The sequence below is a fragment of the Pteropus medius genome, unplaced genomic scaffold, assembly GCF_902729225.1.
Source record: "Pteropus medius unplaced genomic scaffold, Ma_sr-lr_union100, whole genome shotgun sequence".
NCBI lineage: Eukaryota > Metazoa > Chordata > Mammalia > Chiroptera > Pteropodidae > Pteropus > Pteropus medius.
In genome coordinates this window covers 176,975-192,233 of record NW_024354496.1, presented here as the reverse complement: position 1 = coordinate 192,233, position 15,259 = coordinate 176,975, and the positions used below count along the sequence as shown (strand labels likewise).

General features: G+C 56.5%; 1 protein-coding gene across 7 annotated transcripts in view; it reads left to right on the top strand.

Annotated features, from left to right (window-relative positions):
* Nucleotides 1-13,920, top strand: part of LOC120594220 (F-box-like/WD repeat-containing protein TBL1X) — a 182,123-nt gene extending 168,203 nt beyond the window's left edge. For 5 of the 7 annotated variants that reach the window (XM_039852224.1, XM_039852222.1, XM_039852223.1 and 2 more), the window contains 7 exons: nt 786-846; nt 3,792-3,913; nt 6,296-6,370; nt 6,767-6,894; nt 11,963-12,128; nt 13,303-13,404; nt 13,745-13,920. In XM_039852224.1, the coding sequence (XP_039708158.1) occupies nt 786-846; nt 3,792-3,913; nt 6,296-6,370; nt 6,767-6,894; nt 11,963-12,128; nt 13,303-13,404; nt 13,745-13,771 (681 nt within the window). In that variant the 3' untranslated portion in view covers nt 13,772-13,920. Of the gene's footprint in view, nt 1-785; nt 847-3,791; nt 3,914-6,295; nt 6,470-6,510; nt 6,550-6,766; nt 6,895-11,962; nt 12,129-13,302; nt 13,405-13,744 lie in introns of those variants that run through there. The other 2 variants (XM_039852221.1, XM_039852225.1) reach the window with 2 other exon arrangements.
* The last annotated feature ends 1,339 nt before the right edge of the window (nt 13,921-15,259 follow it).

The following is a 15,259-nucleotide window of genomic DNA, read 5'->3' as shown; positions in this document are numbered from 1 at the left end:
TGAGCCGTGTGGGCGGCGGAAATGGACATTTGCAGGTCCGTTAGTCTTCGAGTCTAGCTGCCATTATTAGTCAGCCACGGCAGCAATAATAACGTTTCTGAAAGTCATACCCAGGGAGGAAACGTAATTTCCAGGGATGCTGGTCTTGAACTTCAGAGAATGCTGAATCTGCAGTGGCTGAATTATATATCTCAGGTTCTTAAGGCCTTTTGTGAAATGGATGTTTTCTCTTGCCCAGTGTGTCTGTCTGTTTAACGTCAACATCAACAAAATGACCGATCGTGATTTCTGACGTTTTCCTTTGCCCACTGCGTATTTTTAACGTAAACACGAACAGACGGATATGATGACTGACGTAGATATGAAATTGCATCGAAACACGTAAAAGACTGGATGTATTATCCGCAGTGCCAGATTTGTCTGTGAGTGTGCAATTTAAGTGCCTCCACCAGACAGACAGACAGAAGCCATTCATTGGTGACCTGAGATGTAGAGAAGGCTCCCTACTCTGAGCGTCTGCTCTAATAATTTTCTACAGTCCACACAACTTAGGACCCCTTCTTCTTTACACGAGAGCTTCCGTGTCGAAACGGTCACGTTCTGGCCACACCGGAGCGAAACAGCAACTAAAATCCTCCCGTGGGGCCCTGCTCTGTCTCTCTTGGACGGTGAGGGTTTAGGGGGGGAGGAGCCCACCGTCTTTTCTCGTTAGGATGCAGGGTTCTGGGGGAAATGTCGGCGAGGAGAGCAGCCACTAACTTTTCGTTTCTGTTGGCCGAGCACAGACCACGATCATCTGGGATGCCCACACGGGCGAAGCCAAACAACAGTTTCCGTTTCATTCTGGTGAGTTTTCCGTTTTCGTGTTTCGTGATGTGAAAACAGGAATCCGGCGTCCGGTAAAACGGCCCGTGAAGTGATGGGGGGCTGGGGAGGAAGGCGCCCGGGTAAACACGCCGGGTTCGTACTGAGCACTGTTCTCGAGGTTCGCAAGACGCAAATGTCCGAGCATCAAAAGTTTAAGGACGTCACAGTGACCCCGCCACCGCACCAGCGTGATCTCCTTTCTCCACCGTCGCGAGGGTGCTGTGTTGGGGGGTCCCCGAGACCATGCCCAGATCCGGCCATTTGCTCTGAGAAAGTCTCGGGATTCAGCAGATAGTCGGATTCACAGCTAAGGTTTATCACAGTGAAAAGGACACAGCAAAATCGAGAAAGGGAACGGTAGAGAGGTTGGAATCCAGCGCTCCAGGGGAGTCCCACGGGGCGGACTGGGCTCCCCCAGAAGAAAGTAGTGACGACTCACGACGGGGGTGGTCAGGCACGGAGGGTCATCACACGCTCTGGTCCCACACGTGCCCTTGGCCTGGTTCGCACCCAAGCCGGAGACCCCCGGAAGGAAAGCAGCTGTTCTTAATGAGTTAGAGAGTGGACCTTGCAAGAGAACCTTCTAGAAATCCAAATTCCCAGCATCGCCAGCAGGCCCTCCTGCACGGGGCAGGGTCAGCCCTGCGGTGGCACGTTTTCCTGCCGGATGTGTAGCTGCTGCAGACCTTACCGTGTCCCACTGTGTGTTGGGGCCACACCAGGCCACATGGGCAGCCAGGGTCTCAAGATGCCAGTTTTCCAGATTGCCTGGAATGAGCTGAGGCATCATGCTCTGTGGAACTCGGGCACCCCCAGGTGGATACACGGTTAGAACAAGCCGCCTTAGAGTTGACTCCAGGGAGGAGAGACCACTCCCTTCACAGGAAGCGTGTCCATTGAGGGAGAGTCACTAAGTGTCGGGGGTGACCGTTCGCTGTTCTGTCCCACATTCCTGGGGCGCTGTGTCTGAAGGGTCAGAGTGTCTTTCCTGAGAGGTAGTTTGGGGTGCCTGGTGCCGGCCGAACGGGAGGGCTAACCCCACAGTCTGCAGCAAGGGCTCCAAGCAGGAGCCGTGGGTCCTACAGGGAGCCGATGCAATGCAGGCCTGATGAGGCCTTGCCACGACTCTGTCTCGTGCAGAGACACCGACGTTCATCACTATGCACAGGTCTTCAGCAGAGATCAAGGCATCTCACAGGCCGAGGGAGCCCCAGCCTCCTCCGTGCAGTCTCATCTTGGGGTCCACACGCATCTCTCAGGGCTGCCAGGGACTTTTATCTGACACTACTGACAACTTGGAAATGGCTGAAGGTGTCACAAAGTATATTTCCCCATGAGAAAGTGGGCACACCTCCCAGTGCAGGCAGCTCGGATGCCAGCCTGTGTGTGTGCTTATGTGTGAGTGCGTACGTGTGTGAGCTAAGCGATGTCGTCAACATTGTGTGAAAGCGTGGCGGAGTGTCTGGCATGGCAATGGCTTACGTCGCGAAAGGCGTGAAGTGGGTGTCGCGAAGGCGTGGTGACCCGTCTGCGGTATGACTGGCGTGCAAGCCCGAAGCGGGTGTCTGAGCGTGGCCGAGGTGTCGCGTGGGGTGTGGCATAAGTTTAACCATATGTTGCGCTAATGCATGTGGGTGTGAGCGGGTGTGTGAGAGCGTGCACAGGCATGCAAGGGTGTGAGTGGGTGTGCGTGAGTGTGAGCGGGCGTGCGAGGGTGTGATCTTGTGTGCGCAGGTATGATAGCACGTGAGTGTGCGTGTGTTATGTGTTTGAATGTCCGTGGCAAGCACAGGTCAGTTGTGTGTGGCTGGAACCACTATCTAATTCTGGAACATTTCTGTCACCCCGCCCTCCCCTGGTGACCCAGTCCACGAATTTCGACCTGTGCCTGTCATCTCCATGCCAGACGTCTGTGCTCTAGACCGTGCGATGCTAAGTCAGGAGCGAGGAGGTGTGGTAGCCTTCCATTCCTCATGCCGTGGGGGCAGATTATGATGTTTTCCAGAGCGTGACAGAGCTCTGTGGGAGGGCTCTGCACCCTGGCCCGAGACAGCCACACACCGCACACTTCTGTACTGAGAGAGCCTCCCCCCCGCCTGTAATTCTGCTGCCCCAAGCTGGGCCCAGATGCCACTGCTGAGTCAGGGAGTTCTGGGTGTCATTTGCTTTTTCTGTTTCGTTCTGGGGTGTTGGGCATTGAGCTCGACGTAGAGGCCGGTGGGGTCCACCCCTGCGGCGACCCACCTGTGCGAGGCAGGCACGGGCAGGGCGGCGCCTCTAATTGACAGACCGAAGGGGGCAAACCCTAGCATATCCCGAGGAAGCGGATTCTTAGCCCAGTGCAGTGCCAGCCTGCCTTTACGAAACACACGTGAGACACGGTTACGTGGGCCGGAGAAGGTCAGGGGGTGTTGAACCCAAAGCCCCATTGTGTCCCCAAAGGGGTTCTTCTCCACTCAGATCATCTTGTAGCTGGTGGGACGCGTTAACGTGTTGCGGGGGATTTTTTAAAGTGGGGCATCTGGAATAGGGGATGTAAACTCTCCTTATTTCTACTCCCCGTCTGTGACGAGTCGAGTCAGCCCACCACGCGGACGTTGCTGCAAGTGGCAAGGTGCCAGGGGCAGGCAGCATGTGCATCTCACCTTCCTCGTCACCGGTGCCAGGGGAATGAGGGACCCTGGCTGCCCAGAGCCCGTGAAGCGTCACAGGGCCTCTCTCCGGAGCGTCTGCTCATCCTTCCACACGTGAAAGGGGGCATCTTTAAGGTCTTACGAGGGAAAGAGGCTACGTTCGCACTGGGAATGTTTTTTTCAATCACGTTGGTAGCTGAGGCTTCTTGACTCTGCTTTTCATCGTTCTGAGTCAGTCGAGCTCTGTGCACGACTCGTAAAGGCCGATGTCCGTCTGTCCCCACCCCACAGCCCCGGCCCTCGATGTGGACTGGCAGAACAACACTACGTTTGCCTCCTGCAGCACAGACATGTGTATCCACGTCTGTAGACTCGGCTGTGACCGCCCAGTCAAAACCTTCCAGGGACACACAGTAAGTGCGACTTGCGATCAGGGGACTCACGGTCACGAGAATGTGCTGGGAGGTGGGAGCCATCTCCTCTCGGTGCCGAGGATTAAAAGATGCTATGAAGACAGCTGTTTTTCTGCAGCCCTTTGCCGCTTGAGCTGTTGGGTAGTAGCTCAGGTGGTTGGAGGAACCCAGTTACGGGCAGGCGGTGGAGAAAAAGGGGACCCCGAGATGAGCCCGGTGTCGGATTTTGCTGGAAAGAATTAGCTGTTATACAGATGCATGAGGACGTAAAAGAAAAGATGCTTGCAATGAGTGAATAGACGGGAAATGTCAGCAGAGAAAGAAAGACTATTTTTAAAAAAAGAGTCAAATAGAAATCCAAGAACCGACACGTATAATGTCTGAAACGAACATCTTAATGGGCGGGTTTGACAGCAGCTCGGACAGTGCAGAAATAAGCCCGATGAGCCTGAACAGAGGTCGTAGGAGTGAGCCAGTTTTCCTAAATTTGGTGGGAGACGTCACCGTGCCACCGTTTGCTGGCTTCTCGTCGGATTCGTTTGTGTGGCATGTGAGGCTCTTCATAGCCTTTCTGGGACAGATCCCGTAGGGTCCCATAGTGTCCAAACTCCCCTGTAACCCGGCACCCCTGAATGACCTGCTGCTTTGAGCGCCTCGTACCTGCCATGCTCCCCCGCAGCTCAGCTGTCTTACGACGTCCCTTGCTGCTAACAGCTGACATAAATTCCGTTGTCCTCGGCACTTGCTTGTTTCCCGGGTACTCAGCTTTTCCAGCTTCTGTCCCCATGGGTCCCTGCTTCTGAAAGAAGGTGCTTTTCCATCACGGACATCAGTTGTCCTGTTAGCATCTCGTCGTGGCTGTCAGCTGACCCTCGTGTTCTTTCTTTCTGGTGTAAACTTATTTTTCCTGTCACCCTGGAGAAATAAGTTTACTTTGGAGGTCTTTGCCACCTCCGGCTGTCTCGTTCGCGACTTTGCGTCTGTCACACCTCTTGGCTCTTTAAGTGGGTCTTATCGTAGCTCAGCACCCTGCCCCAGACACGAGCTAAACGTGGTTGAGTCTGTTTTCCCAGGACCTGTGAGCTGTTTCTGGGATGCTTTCTGGGGATTGGGACTCAGGCTGCAGAGGGAGGGAGAGAAAGCTCAACTCTCAGGAAGGAATTTGTTCCCCCCTGGAAGATTAAAGGTGACTTGGCTGGGGACAGTCCATGGGGAGCGTCTTCGCCTTTCCGGGCCCTAAGAGTTCTGTCCGTGGCTTGTACAGTTGCCGTCAGAGCCACCCAGGCTGCCGGTGTCCTGGCTAAGCCTTGTCCCTGGATCAGCACCTGTCATCAGGCCCACGTTTTCATGGTGTCGTCCTGGACACTCTTTGTCATGCACGTGTGTGCGCACGCACGCACACACACCCCCCTCTCTCCGGTCCAGCCCCTTCGCCATGCCGTGACTCGCCGGTGGCCTGTTCCTTGGCCTCCGGGCTTCCCCGCTGTAGGCCATCCGCGGTTTCTGCCACATGGAACACAGACGAGGCCTTGCCACTTCCTCGCTTCACACCCTTCAGACTCAGTGTCCTCAGCAAGGAGCACGATCATAAAACTTAGCATTCAAATCCCAGCACACGTGGGGTGTGAAATTAATTATGAGTGTGAAATCATCAGTTCATTGTTTGGCCAAAACCACGGCGTGGGTAGGGACCGTCCTGGGCAAATGCGACCCTACAAGGAAGCCCTTTAAGCAGCCTCCAAAGCCACCGCCTCGTCACGGTGCTTCTGGGCTCGCCACACCCAGCACACCGCCCTCGCCTGCTGACCCCGCCTCTTTCGTACACAGGTGGCCCCTTCGCCCTCGCCCACGGGCTGTTGCTCTTTGTCCTCCGGGACTTAGGGTTGGTGTCACCTGGCGCCCCAGACCTGGGAGGCTGCCTGTCGCTGCTACCTGGAGCTTCGCAGCATTTTTGTTTACTTGGCTGTTTACTGTGGATTTCGAGCTCCCACCACCCCCCGACACCCCACCCTCGTCTCCACTAAGAATTCCGCTCCTCAGGTTCCTGTTCGCATCTGCCTCCCCCGTGCGCCCGTGCTGGTCCGCGTGTGTTTGCGTGTTTGGGTAAATGCACGTGGCTGCTTTCCTGCCTGTGGTTTGTCTTTGATTCTTAGAGAACCGTGGATGAGGGTGGCTGGTTTTCTAGGGTATGTGCCTGTGGTTTCAGTATGTGCCTGTGGTTTCATGTACGTGCGAAAGGCAGAGTGAGGAGGAAAAAAACGGGGCCCTGGGGCGAAGGTCGTTTGTGTCCAGGCTGAGCGGGGTGGACTCGGCTGGACGGCAGCACGCTCCTGCCCCCTGCTGGGCAGTCGTGGTACCTACACGCTTTTTGCTTCCTTTCAGAACGAGGTCAACGCGATTAAATGGGACCCTTCCGGAATGTTGCTGGCCTCCTGCTCCGACGACATGACGCTGAAGGTAACGTGGTGTGGACGAGTGGGCCGTGTGATCCCAGACCAGCTGCTGTATGCACTGCAGGTCGTGCGTTCGCTGCCGCTCGGGCTGGCTCGTGAGTCACGAGCAGCCTCCTGCCCCTGTCATTGTCCCCGTCGGTGCCTCGAGGAGTCGCTGTCACCGTTTAACTCCTGTTGATCGGCCGAGGACCCTTCCCTTCCCCGTGTCCGTCCCCACCGGTGCCTCTAGCATTTTGCCCCACCCCTCTGCCTGGCCAATGACCGGCCGATGGGCCAGCCATACGCCCCGCCGGGCAGTGAGCCAGAAACGTCATGGACGCCGCCAGAGTGACCGGTGTCACACGTCTCCCGGCCGGCGAAACAGCGTTTGCTGACACTGTCCCATCTGTGTGTTCTCCAGATCTGGAGTATGAAGCAGGATACGTGTGTCCACGACCTTCAGGCTCACAGCAAAGAGATCTATACCATAAAGTGGAGTCCCACTGGGCCGGCCACCACCAACCCCAACTCCAGCATCATGCTCGCAAGGTAAAGGGAACACGGCCCGGCTCCCCGTGGCCAGACCAGTTACTCATCTCCAAGGGGGACGGGAGATTTTGCTAAGCTCGGTTGGGAATTTGCGTACACCCTTCCATAGTAAGTCCTCTGTAGCTCCCTTTGAAAAGCCCACCGGACAGCAGTGTCGGGTGACACCTCATCTGAAGTAAAGATCCTTTTAACCACGAGGCTGCTAGGAGGGCTGGTCATATGTCCTGGCGTCTGACACTTTGCTTTGTGAAGTTCTGTGGGTTTTTTTTACAGCAGAGAAGCACAGTTTAATGCGGACTTGCTTTACTTAGTTGAGCTAGGAGCTGCAGGTGGCGAAAATTCTGAGTATCAATAGAAGGGTCCCCAGGCTTAGCCAGATCTGACCAAAACGATACGGCGAATGCTTTAAGGCACGAGCATTGGAGGGAGAGAGATGGCCAGTTAGTGAGACTCCTCCCGGGCTGGGAAGGACGGTTATAAGTGGCCTCCACAAAGCCACAGCGCTGTAGGCTGCGGTCATTGAATCGTCTCGTCCTGACGCTTGTCAGACGCATTCAGGATATTCAGGGGGGATTTTCGGTGGTGGTGTCCTGGTTGTTTTCAAGTTTTATAAGAGTTTGTTTGAGCCGAACTGAAGACATGCCAGGAAGCCAGGTGTCACGTGCTCGGGAGAATGACAGTTCTGCATTTCCTTTGATTTGCCTTACGCTTCTAAATGATTTGCCATTTCTCAGTTGCACTTGACACGTACAGGATTATATTAGTTTCCGGTTTGCAGCGCAGCGGTTAGGCATTTGTATAACGTGCAAAGTGATCACCTCCGTCAGTCTGGGCCCCACTTGGCACCGTGTACGGTTATCACAGTGTTACTGACGACGTTCCCTACGCTGGAGCTCACGTCCCCGTGACGGTTTCGTGAGTGCCCGTGACGGTTTCGTGAGCGCCCATTCGTCCTGCTTAATCCCTTTTCCTCGTCCACTCATCCGCAGACGCCCCCGCATCCGGCAACCATCGTGTTGTTCTCCGTATCTGAGTTCGTTTCTGTTTGGTTTGTGCGTTTACGTTGCTCTTTAGAGTCCACGTATGAGCGAGGATCATATGGTGTTTGTCTTTGTCTGACTCACTCCCCTCAGCACAATATCCTCCAGGTCCATCCGTGTCGTTGCAGATGGCAAGATTTCCTTCTTTCTGTGACCGAGTGACACTGCATCGTCCACATGGACCACGTCTTCGTTGTCTGTTCGTCCGTTGGTGGACACGCAGGTTGTCTCCCTCCCTTGGCTGTTGCAAGTGATCCTGCCGTGAACGTACGGATGCACATGTCCTTTTGAAGGAGTGTCTGGGTTTCTTTGGATGAATACCCAGAAGTGTATTTGTCTGTCGTCAGAGCCTTTGTTTTAAAGTCTATTTTGTCTGGTGTCCGTATTGCTACCCCAGCTTTTTCTGTTTCCATTTTTATGGAATTGATTTTTCTACCCGTTTGCTTTCAGTCTGTGTGTCTTTCGATCTAAACTCCATTGCAGGCAACACAGGTCAGGGCCGTGTTTGTTCACTCAGCCACCTTATCTTTATCTTTTGCTCGGAGCGTTGAATCCGTTTACATTTAAAGTCATCGTTGATAGAAAATGTAGTTATTACCGTTTTATCATTCACATTTTTTATCTTTTTCCGCGTAAAGAAGTCCCGGTAACATATCCTGTAACGCTGGTTGGGGGTGATGAACTCCTTTAGGTTTTTCTGGTCTGGGAAGCTCTTTATCTGTCCTTCTAAATGACGACTTTGCTAGATAGAGTCACCTTGGTCCTAGGTCCTTGCTTTTCATCACTTTTGAATGCTTCGTGCCGGTCCCTTCTGGCCTGCAAAGTTTCCGTTGAGGAATCAGCTGACGGTCTTGTGGGACCTTTCTTGTGGGTAACTACTTTACTCTTGCCGCTTTTCAGATTCTCTGTCTTTAACTTTTGGTATTTTGAGTAGGATGCGTCTTGCTGGGGGCCTCTCTGGGCTCATCTTCTTGGGGACTCTCTGAGTTTGCTGGGCTTGTTTCCTTCTCCAGGTTAAGAACGGTTTCCATCGTTATTTCTTCAAATAGGTTTTCTATTCCTTGCTCTCTCTCCTCCTTCTGGTATGCCTGTTAGCTAGATGTTGTCCCACAGGCCCCTTAAATGACCCTCATTTTTTGAGGGGCGGGGGGGGATTTTTTTTCTTTCTGTTCTGCTTGGGTGTTTTCTGCTACCGCATCTTCCAGATCGCCGATTCGGCCCTCTGCTTCATCTAATCCACTGTCGATTCCCTGTGAGGTATTCTTCATTTCGGTTATAGTATTCTTCATCTCTGACCGGTTCTTTTTTATGCTCTGTATTTCCATTTTTATGTTTTCTATCTCTTTGTGGTCGTTCTCACGGAGATCGTGGAGCATCCTCATGAGCCGTGTTTTGAACTCTGCATCTGGTAGGTGGCTTGTCTGTTCCATTTAGTTCTTTTTCTGGAGCTGTGTGCTGTTTGTTCATTTGGGACATGTTTCTCTGTCTGCCATTATGGCTCCATCCATGGATTTTTTCTCGGTATTAGGTAGGGCTGTTCTATCTCCCGGTCTTAGAGTGGCCTTACGTATGTAGGTGTCCTGTGGGGCCCAGAGGCACAGTCTCCTGGGCACCTGAGCTGGGTGCTCCCAGTGTGTCCCTTGTGTGGGTTGCGTGTGCCCCCCTGTGGTACTTGAGCCTTGGTTGTAGGAGGGATTGACCATCAGGCTGATGGGTTGAGGACTGGCGGAGACCACAGAGGAGGAACCATTGTGCAGGGGCTGACCCTACAGAGCTGGATTCGCTTTAACGGGGCTCTCGTGCCTGCCCGGTCCACCCTTTGGGTGTGTCATTTGTGGAGGTGGTGCTTTGGTGTGGCTTGAAGCCGGCCTTCGGGTGTGTTGGTTCTGGGGCCTCTTGCCAGGGGCTGGGGGACAGGCCAAGGTCAGCCGCGGCCCGCGCCCACGTGGTGTGAGCAGCAGAGTGACCTGCAGATGGCTGCCTTTTGTGCCAGGCTCGGAGGAGCCTGGGAGAGGCTAAGCCGTGCACCGAGGCTGGCTGCTGCAGGCTTCAGGCTGCTGAGCAAGTATGGGGCACGTGGCAGCCAGATGCTGCTCGTTGTGGCTTTGTGAACTTGAGCGATTTTAGGAAGGTCTGTAAGTGTGGACTGAGACAGGCCGATGGTGTGGAAACGCGCCTGGAAGCGGCTTGGGTGGGCCTGCACGTTGCAAGGGGCGGCGGGGTCTTGGGATCACCAGGGTGAGATGATCAGTGTCAGCCACGTAGATGGAGACTCAGATATGGCGGCCACGTGTGTCCGCATGCTCGGCGTGGGGGCGCGGCCTCGATGAAGGAACGGAGGCCTCTGCCAGCACTGCTGTCCTGGAGAAAGCCGCCCCTCCAGCCCTCACCCTGAAGGCAGACGAGTCTGTTCCTCCCCAAGTGTCCGTGGTGCCCCAGCGCTGGAGCCCAGAGCAAGCGCGTCCCTGGGCGAGGAAGGCCACACGGCCCCTAAGGGGGAGGGCGTGTGACTGCAGCCGCCCTCCGTCCCACGCGGATGGAGTCCCCACGGGTTTTCACAGCCAGAGGGGACGGGACTTGCTCTTCCCGGCACGGGACCCCTGGGCTGGGGAGCCTGGTGTGGCCCTGGGGCCCCTTGCCCCTCAGCGTGAGGGGAGCTCCGCAGGCAACACGTCCCCCAGTCGTAGCACTTCTGAAGTTCAGCGAGGCCCCAGGTGCGTGCAGGGTTAGGGTCAGGGCGGGGTCAGGGCAGGGTCCGGGTCAGGTCAGGGTCAGAGTCAGGGCAGGGTGAGGTCAGGTGCGACTCTGGGCCGTGCCGGCGGCTCTGTTGCCAGCTGTACGCCCGATGCGGTCATGGGAACAGCATTTTCCCCGTCTTGCATTTTAACGAGGAAAGCAAGCCGGGCAGAGACTCCGAGGCTGAGGGCCAGGCCTTCCATCCGGAAGCCACGATGCAGAGAGATGAGGGAGTCTGTCCAGCCTGGGAGAGACGGGGCTCGCGAGGGATGTCCTGACACCAGGAAGGAGCAGGGGCATCGCTGTGTGTAGCCGCGGAGAAGCGCATGGTGGGCAGAAGTGACCAGGGGCAGATTTGCCCGTAAATAGGATGAACGCCCCCTCCCCGGGGTGTCTGCAGCGTGGCAGGGGGCGGGCGGCCTCGCCAGCAGCGAGGACTCTTGTTGCTGACAGTGCTCCCCCCGAAGCCATCTCTTGGAAGATGCTAGAAGGAATTTCTGCCGACGCAGAAGAGCACAAAGGCCATGACAATTCTCTTATTTCATGTTATTGTCCGAACAGCCACTGACGTGACTGTGACAGAGAACACGCTAGAATCCTTTTTCGATGGCTCGGAAGGTGCGGTCGGAGCACGTGGTGCGCAGTACGAGCGTTAACTGTCCTTTTCGTCACGCGTACGAGGGACAGAGCACGGCCCGATGAGTCTCCGTTGAAGGGACCCGCTCGGCAGTGTGCCGTGTGCTATTCTAAATCTGAAAGGAGCTGCAGGTTCATTATCTGGGGAGTCCGATCGCATCTCCGGGCGCGATTGTATTTTAATTCTCGCTGGATTCAAACTTCTATTCACTGAATGTGCCATTTTCTCCCAGTGTTTTATAGTTGGTGACAATCAACGCGTACTAAATTGTGGGAGCGTTTTAGGAAACGGGGTAAATGTTCTACAGGAGTCTCCGCCCTTCGTAGTTGTAGGAAAGGCAGAAAGGACGCGCCGTGCACATCCGTTTGTGTCCTCGATAATTGCGGCAGAAAGAGAGAGGAAAGGGAAGGAGACAGAATCACAGAAAAGGGAGGGGCTCGTTTCGGAACCGGGGCTCGTGCTCCGTGCGGGCGAGCGCCGTCTCAGGACAGGCGCCCCCTCACTCCCTCAGCGCGTCTCGAAACGTCCGCGCTGCACGAGGAGAAGCGACTCCCGCTCCCACTTCGAGGTCTCGGAGACATAGACAGACAGACAGCGGCCTCTGTCCGCGTGGCGACGGTTCCTGGACGTGACCTTTTCCCCTCCGTCCCCGCAGCGCTTCGTTCGATTCTACGGTGCGGCTGTGGGACGTGGAGCGTGGCGTGTGTGTCCACACGCTGACCAAGCACCAGGAGCCCGTGTACAGCGTGGCCTTCAGCCCCGACGGCAAGTACCTGGCCAGCGGCTCGTTCGACAAGTGCGTGCATATCTGGAACACGCAGGTAATGCCCGTGGTTCCTGTCCCACGGCAGCCCCAGCCTGCCATGTTAAAAGCATCACTCAGTTATCTTATCACCAGAGGAACCGCCCTGCGGTACCCAGATCGGGCGAGAGGTGGCCTTCCGTGCGAGCTTCCGGGGCGGGGGCGACATCCTCCACTCCGAGCCGCTCCCTCCTGGGAGCAGGCCAGGGGCCGGGAGGGATACGTGTGCTGTAGTCGGGCCGTTTCGATGTTTCGGACAAAAGTGTTCTCCGCGTAGCCGAGCGCGTGTCGGCACCGAGTCGTCCCGTCGTCATGAGTCAAAGGGGACAGGACTGGAGTGACCGCGGCCGCCATGGGCGTGTCCGGCCACGTGGGAGGGGACGGGGGTTCTGACTGCAGACTAGGAACGGATGGGACGCAGTCGGGGACACAGGGTCACGGCCGCCAGAAGCGGGGGGGTGGTGGGCGGGGTTGCAGAGAGGCAGCGCCCCATTTCCCGTGATCTTGGGGTAGAGGAGCTGGCGGCCCCTCCCCCACGTCAGCCCACCCCAGCGTCCCGACTCCGGCGTGGTTAGCAGGCGGGTGGGCTGGCATTAAGTCCAGGCCCCCGGTGGCCGGAGGAGGTGGCCGATGAGCTACGTAAACTGGCATGGGGCAGGGGGAGGTCTGCTGGGGCCTCAGGCTCGCCAGGCCCTGAGTGACCCGAACTCTGTCCTCTGGGAGAGGAGAAGGTGGTGGTGGCCCCCGCACGGAGCCAGCCTGAGTGAGGCCCGCCGAGCTTCGCAGCCCCGACAGGCCGCCCAGAAAACCCACAGCTCACGAACGACCTGCCAGGGTCGCCTTACAAGGCACTTGCTAGGTCTCCAGGAAGGGCTGGGTGTGTAATATGACAGCATCGCGCACACCCGACACCCGTGAGGTCCCCCATGTGCTGCCGAGAACTCGCCAGACCATTTCGGTCTTCTCGTAGAAACCACGAGTGTTTCTGAGTCGTTTTAAAGCTCTGCCTGTATGTGTAATAATTATGCCGACGTGCTCCCTCCCCAGTTCACGCCGGAGCGAGGCAGCCTCCTCGCCCCCGCCACAATCACTCATTGCTGGGAATGGCCTCGGGGCGTGGGGCACGCCCCTAACACCCCGTCGGTCCCCCGAGTGTCCCCTCGCGGCGTAGTGACGATGGCTTTGCTTTGCAGAGCGGGAGTCTCGTGCACAGCTACCGAGGCACAGGCGGCATCTTCGAGGTGTGCTGGAATGCCCGAGGAGACAAAGTGGGGGCCAGCGCGTCCGATGGCTCCGTAAGCGGCACCTGCGGGTCTCGGGGCGGTGGGGGCGCCGTCCGGCCAACACCGGGGGCGTGGTGGGTCCTCGTGTCCAGGGCGCGCACGCAGCACAGGCTGTCGAGTGGGGGATCCGAGGGTGGCTGCTGGCTCTGGCTGGCTGGTCGGCCAGGCGCCCAGACACCAGCTTGTCGCTAGCGCTCCGAAGGTTCGCGGCCGCGTGCCCATGAAGCTTTCTTCACAAACCGTGGGTGGGGGGCCCGATTTTGCTCCGGGGGTCGTGTACCTGGCCAGCCTCCGCCGTCATGGCACCTCGCTGCCATCTCCGAAGGTAACGGGCTCTTTCTGTGTCCTTCAGGTGTGCGTGTTAGATCTGCGAAAGTAGACACAGCATTTCGGAACAAAAAGCAAAGATTTCTCATGGACCAGCAGCAGCAAGCGTGTGGGGTCGCAGCACGCTTCAGACACAATTCTGTCGGCTCCAGAACTGTAGGAACGTGGCTCGCGTCCGTGCGTCCTTCGAAATCGGCTCATCCCTGGCCACAGGAGTCTCCTCTTCTTTTTTTTTTTTATTTTTTTCGTAATCCGCATCAAGACGTTTCCAACAAAAACACACAGTCACGCCCGGGGGAAAGGCTCGGTGTCCGTGTGGAACGCTGAGCCTGCCGAGCACGGAGCGGCAGCTGGAGAGGCGCCGCACACTCCGCGCCCATCCCGACGGCTCCGTGGCTGACGGGGCGGCTAAAAATACCAATTAAAAAGAAAAAAAAACCTGTAAAAAACACAAGAGAAAGAAAGGAAAGGAAGAAGCCGTGTGAACCCCGAAGGCGGCGGAAAGTGCTCCTCCCCGTGCTGGGTTCTCTCTTCCCCCTAAGAATTCGGACACTACAGTTAACTCTCGCAAAGGACCCGTTTGTACCGATGAAATGCGCCACTTTGTAATCCCAACACTTCCTGTTTTCCAGAACCTTCTTTGTCTGGTGGTTTTTCTCTCGGCCGGAGTCCTGTCTCTGGGGCCCTCCCGTCTGAGATGGAGGTGGCGTGGGCTTTGTCGCTCCTCCCTTGTCCTTTCCGCCCCCGTCCACCGCCCCGCTCCGCTCCCCGTGGTCTCGATTTGCAGTAAACGAGCCCGCAGTGGCCACAGCCAGGTGCACAGGGTGACAGGATCATTGACCGACAGCTGTCTCGCCCCCACCCCCTCCTCACTCTCTGTCCGTTTGTGACAGTGGCTTCAGATCTTTGGTCTCAAGGGCACTTTCTGCACGTCATAAGTGCTTTATGTAAGAAGGCAGGGCAGGGGGGACTTTTTACAGGAGAAAAAAAAAAATGACTTATCAGAGAAAGAGCCCGGAGTATTTTTGGAAAAAAAAAAAAAGAAAAAATATTTTTATGTTAAAACAATTTTAAAATCCTACAAATGGCCATCAGACATAGAGAGCTTTGTGTGGTTTCATATTTTTAAAAAATTTCAGGAGGACAGAGACAGGGTCTGAGGTGTAGCGCGCTGGCCCCGTGCCCTTCGGCTGCGGGGAAGCGGGTGGGCACGCCGGGCGTGGACGGGATGGATCCTGAGCATGGGGACCAGCGGGACAGGCGACGGCTCTTAAGACGTGAGGACCAGGGTGCCCCTCTTGCCGTGCCCTTGACCTTCGTACCTGCAGGAAGGAAGTGAAGACCGATGCCCTCTGAGCCCAGGAAGCCTGCCCCAGGCCACACGGCACCGAAGAAGCCATCGAAACGGACAGCGCGGCTCCGTGCGCCTCTGAGTGACACCTCGTTCACAGCAGCACACGTAGGACGGTCCTTGCAGAGCGGGCCTAACGGCCGCAGCACGGCCGTGGGTCGGGCAGTGGCCGGAGTCAGCGGGCAGGAA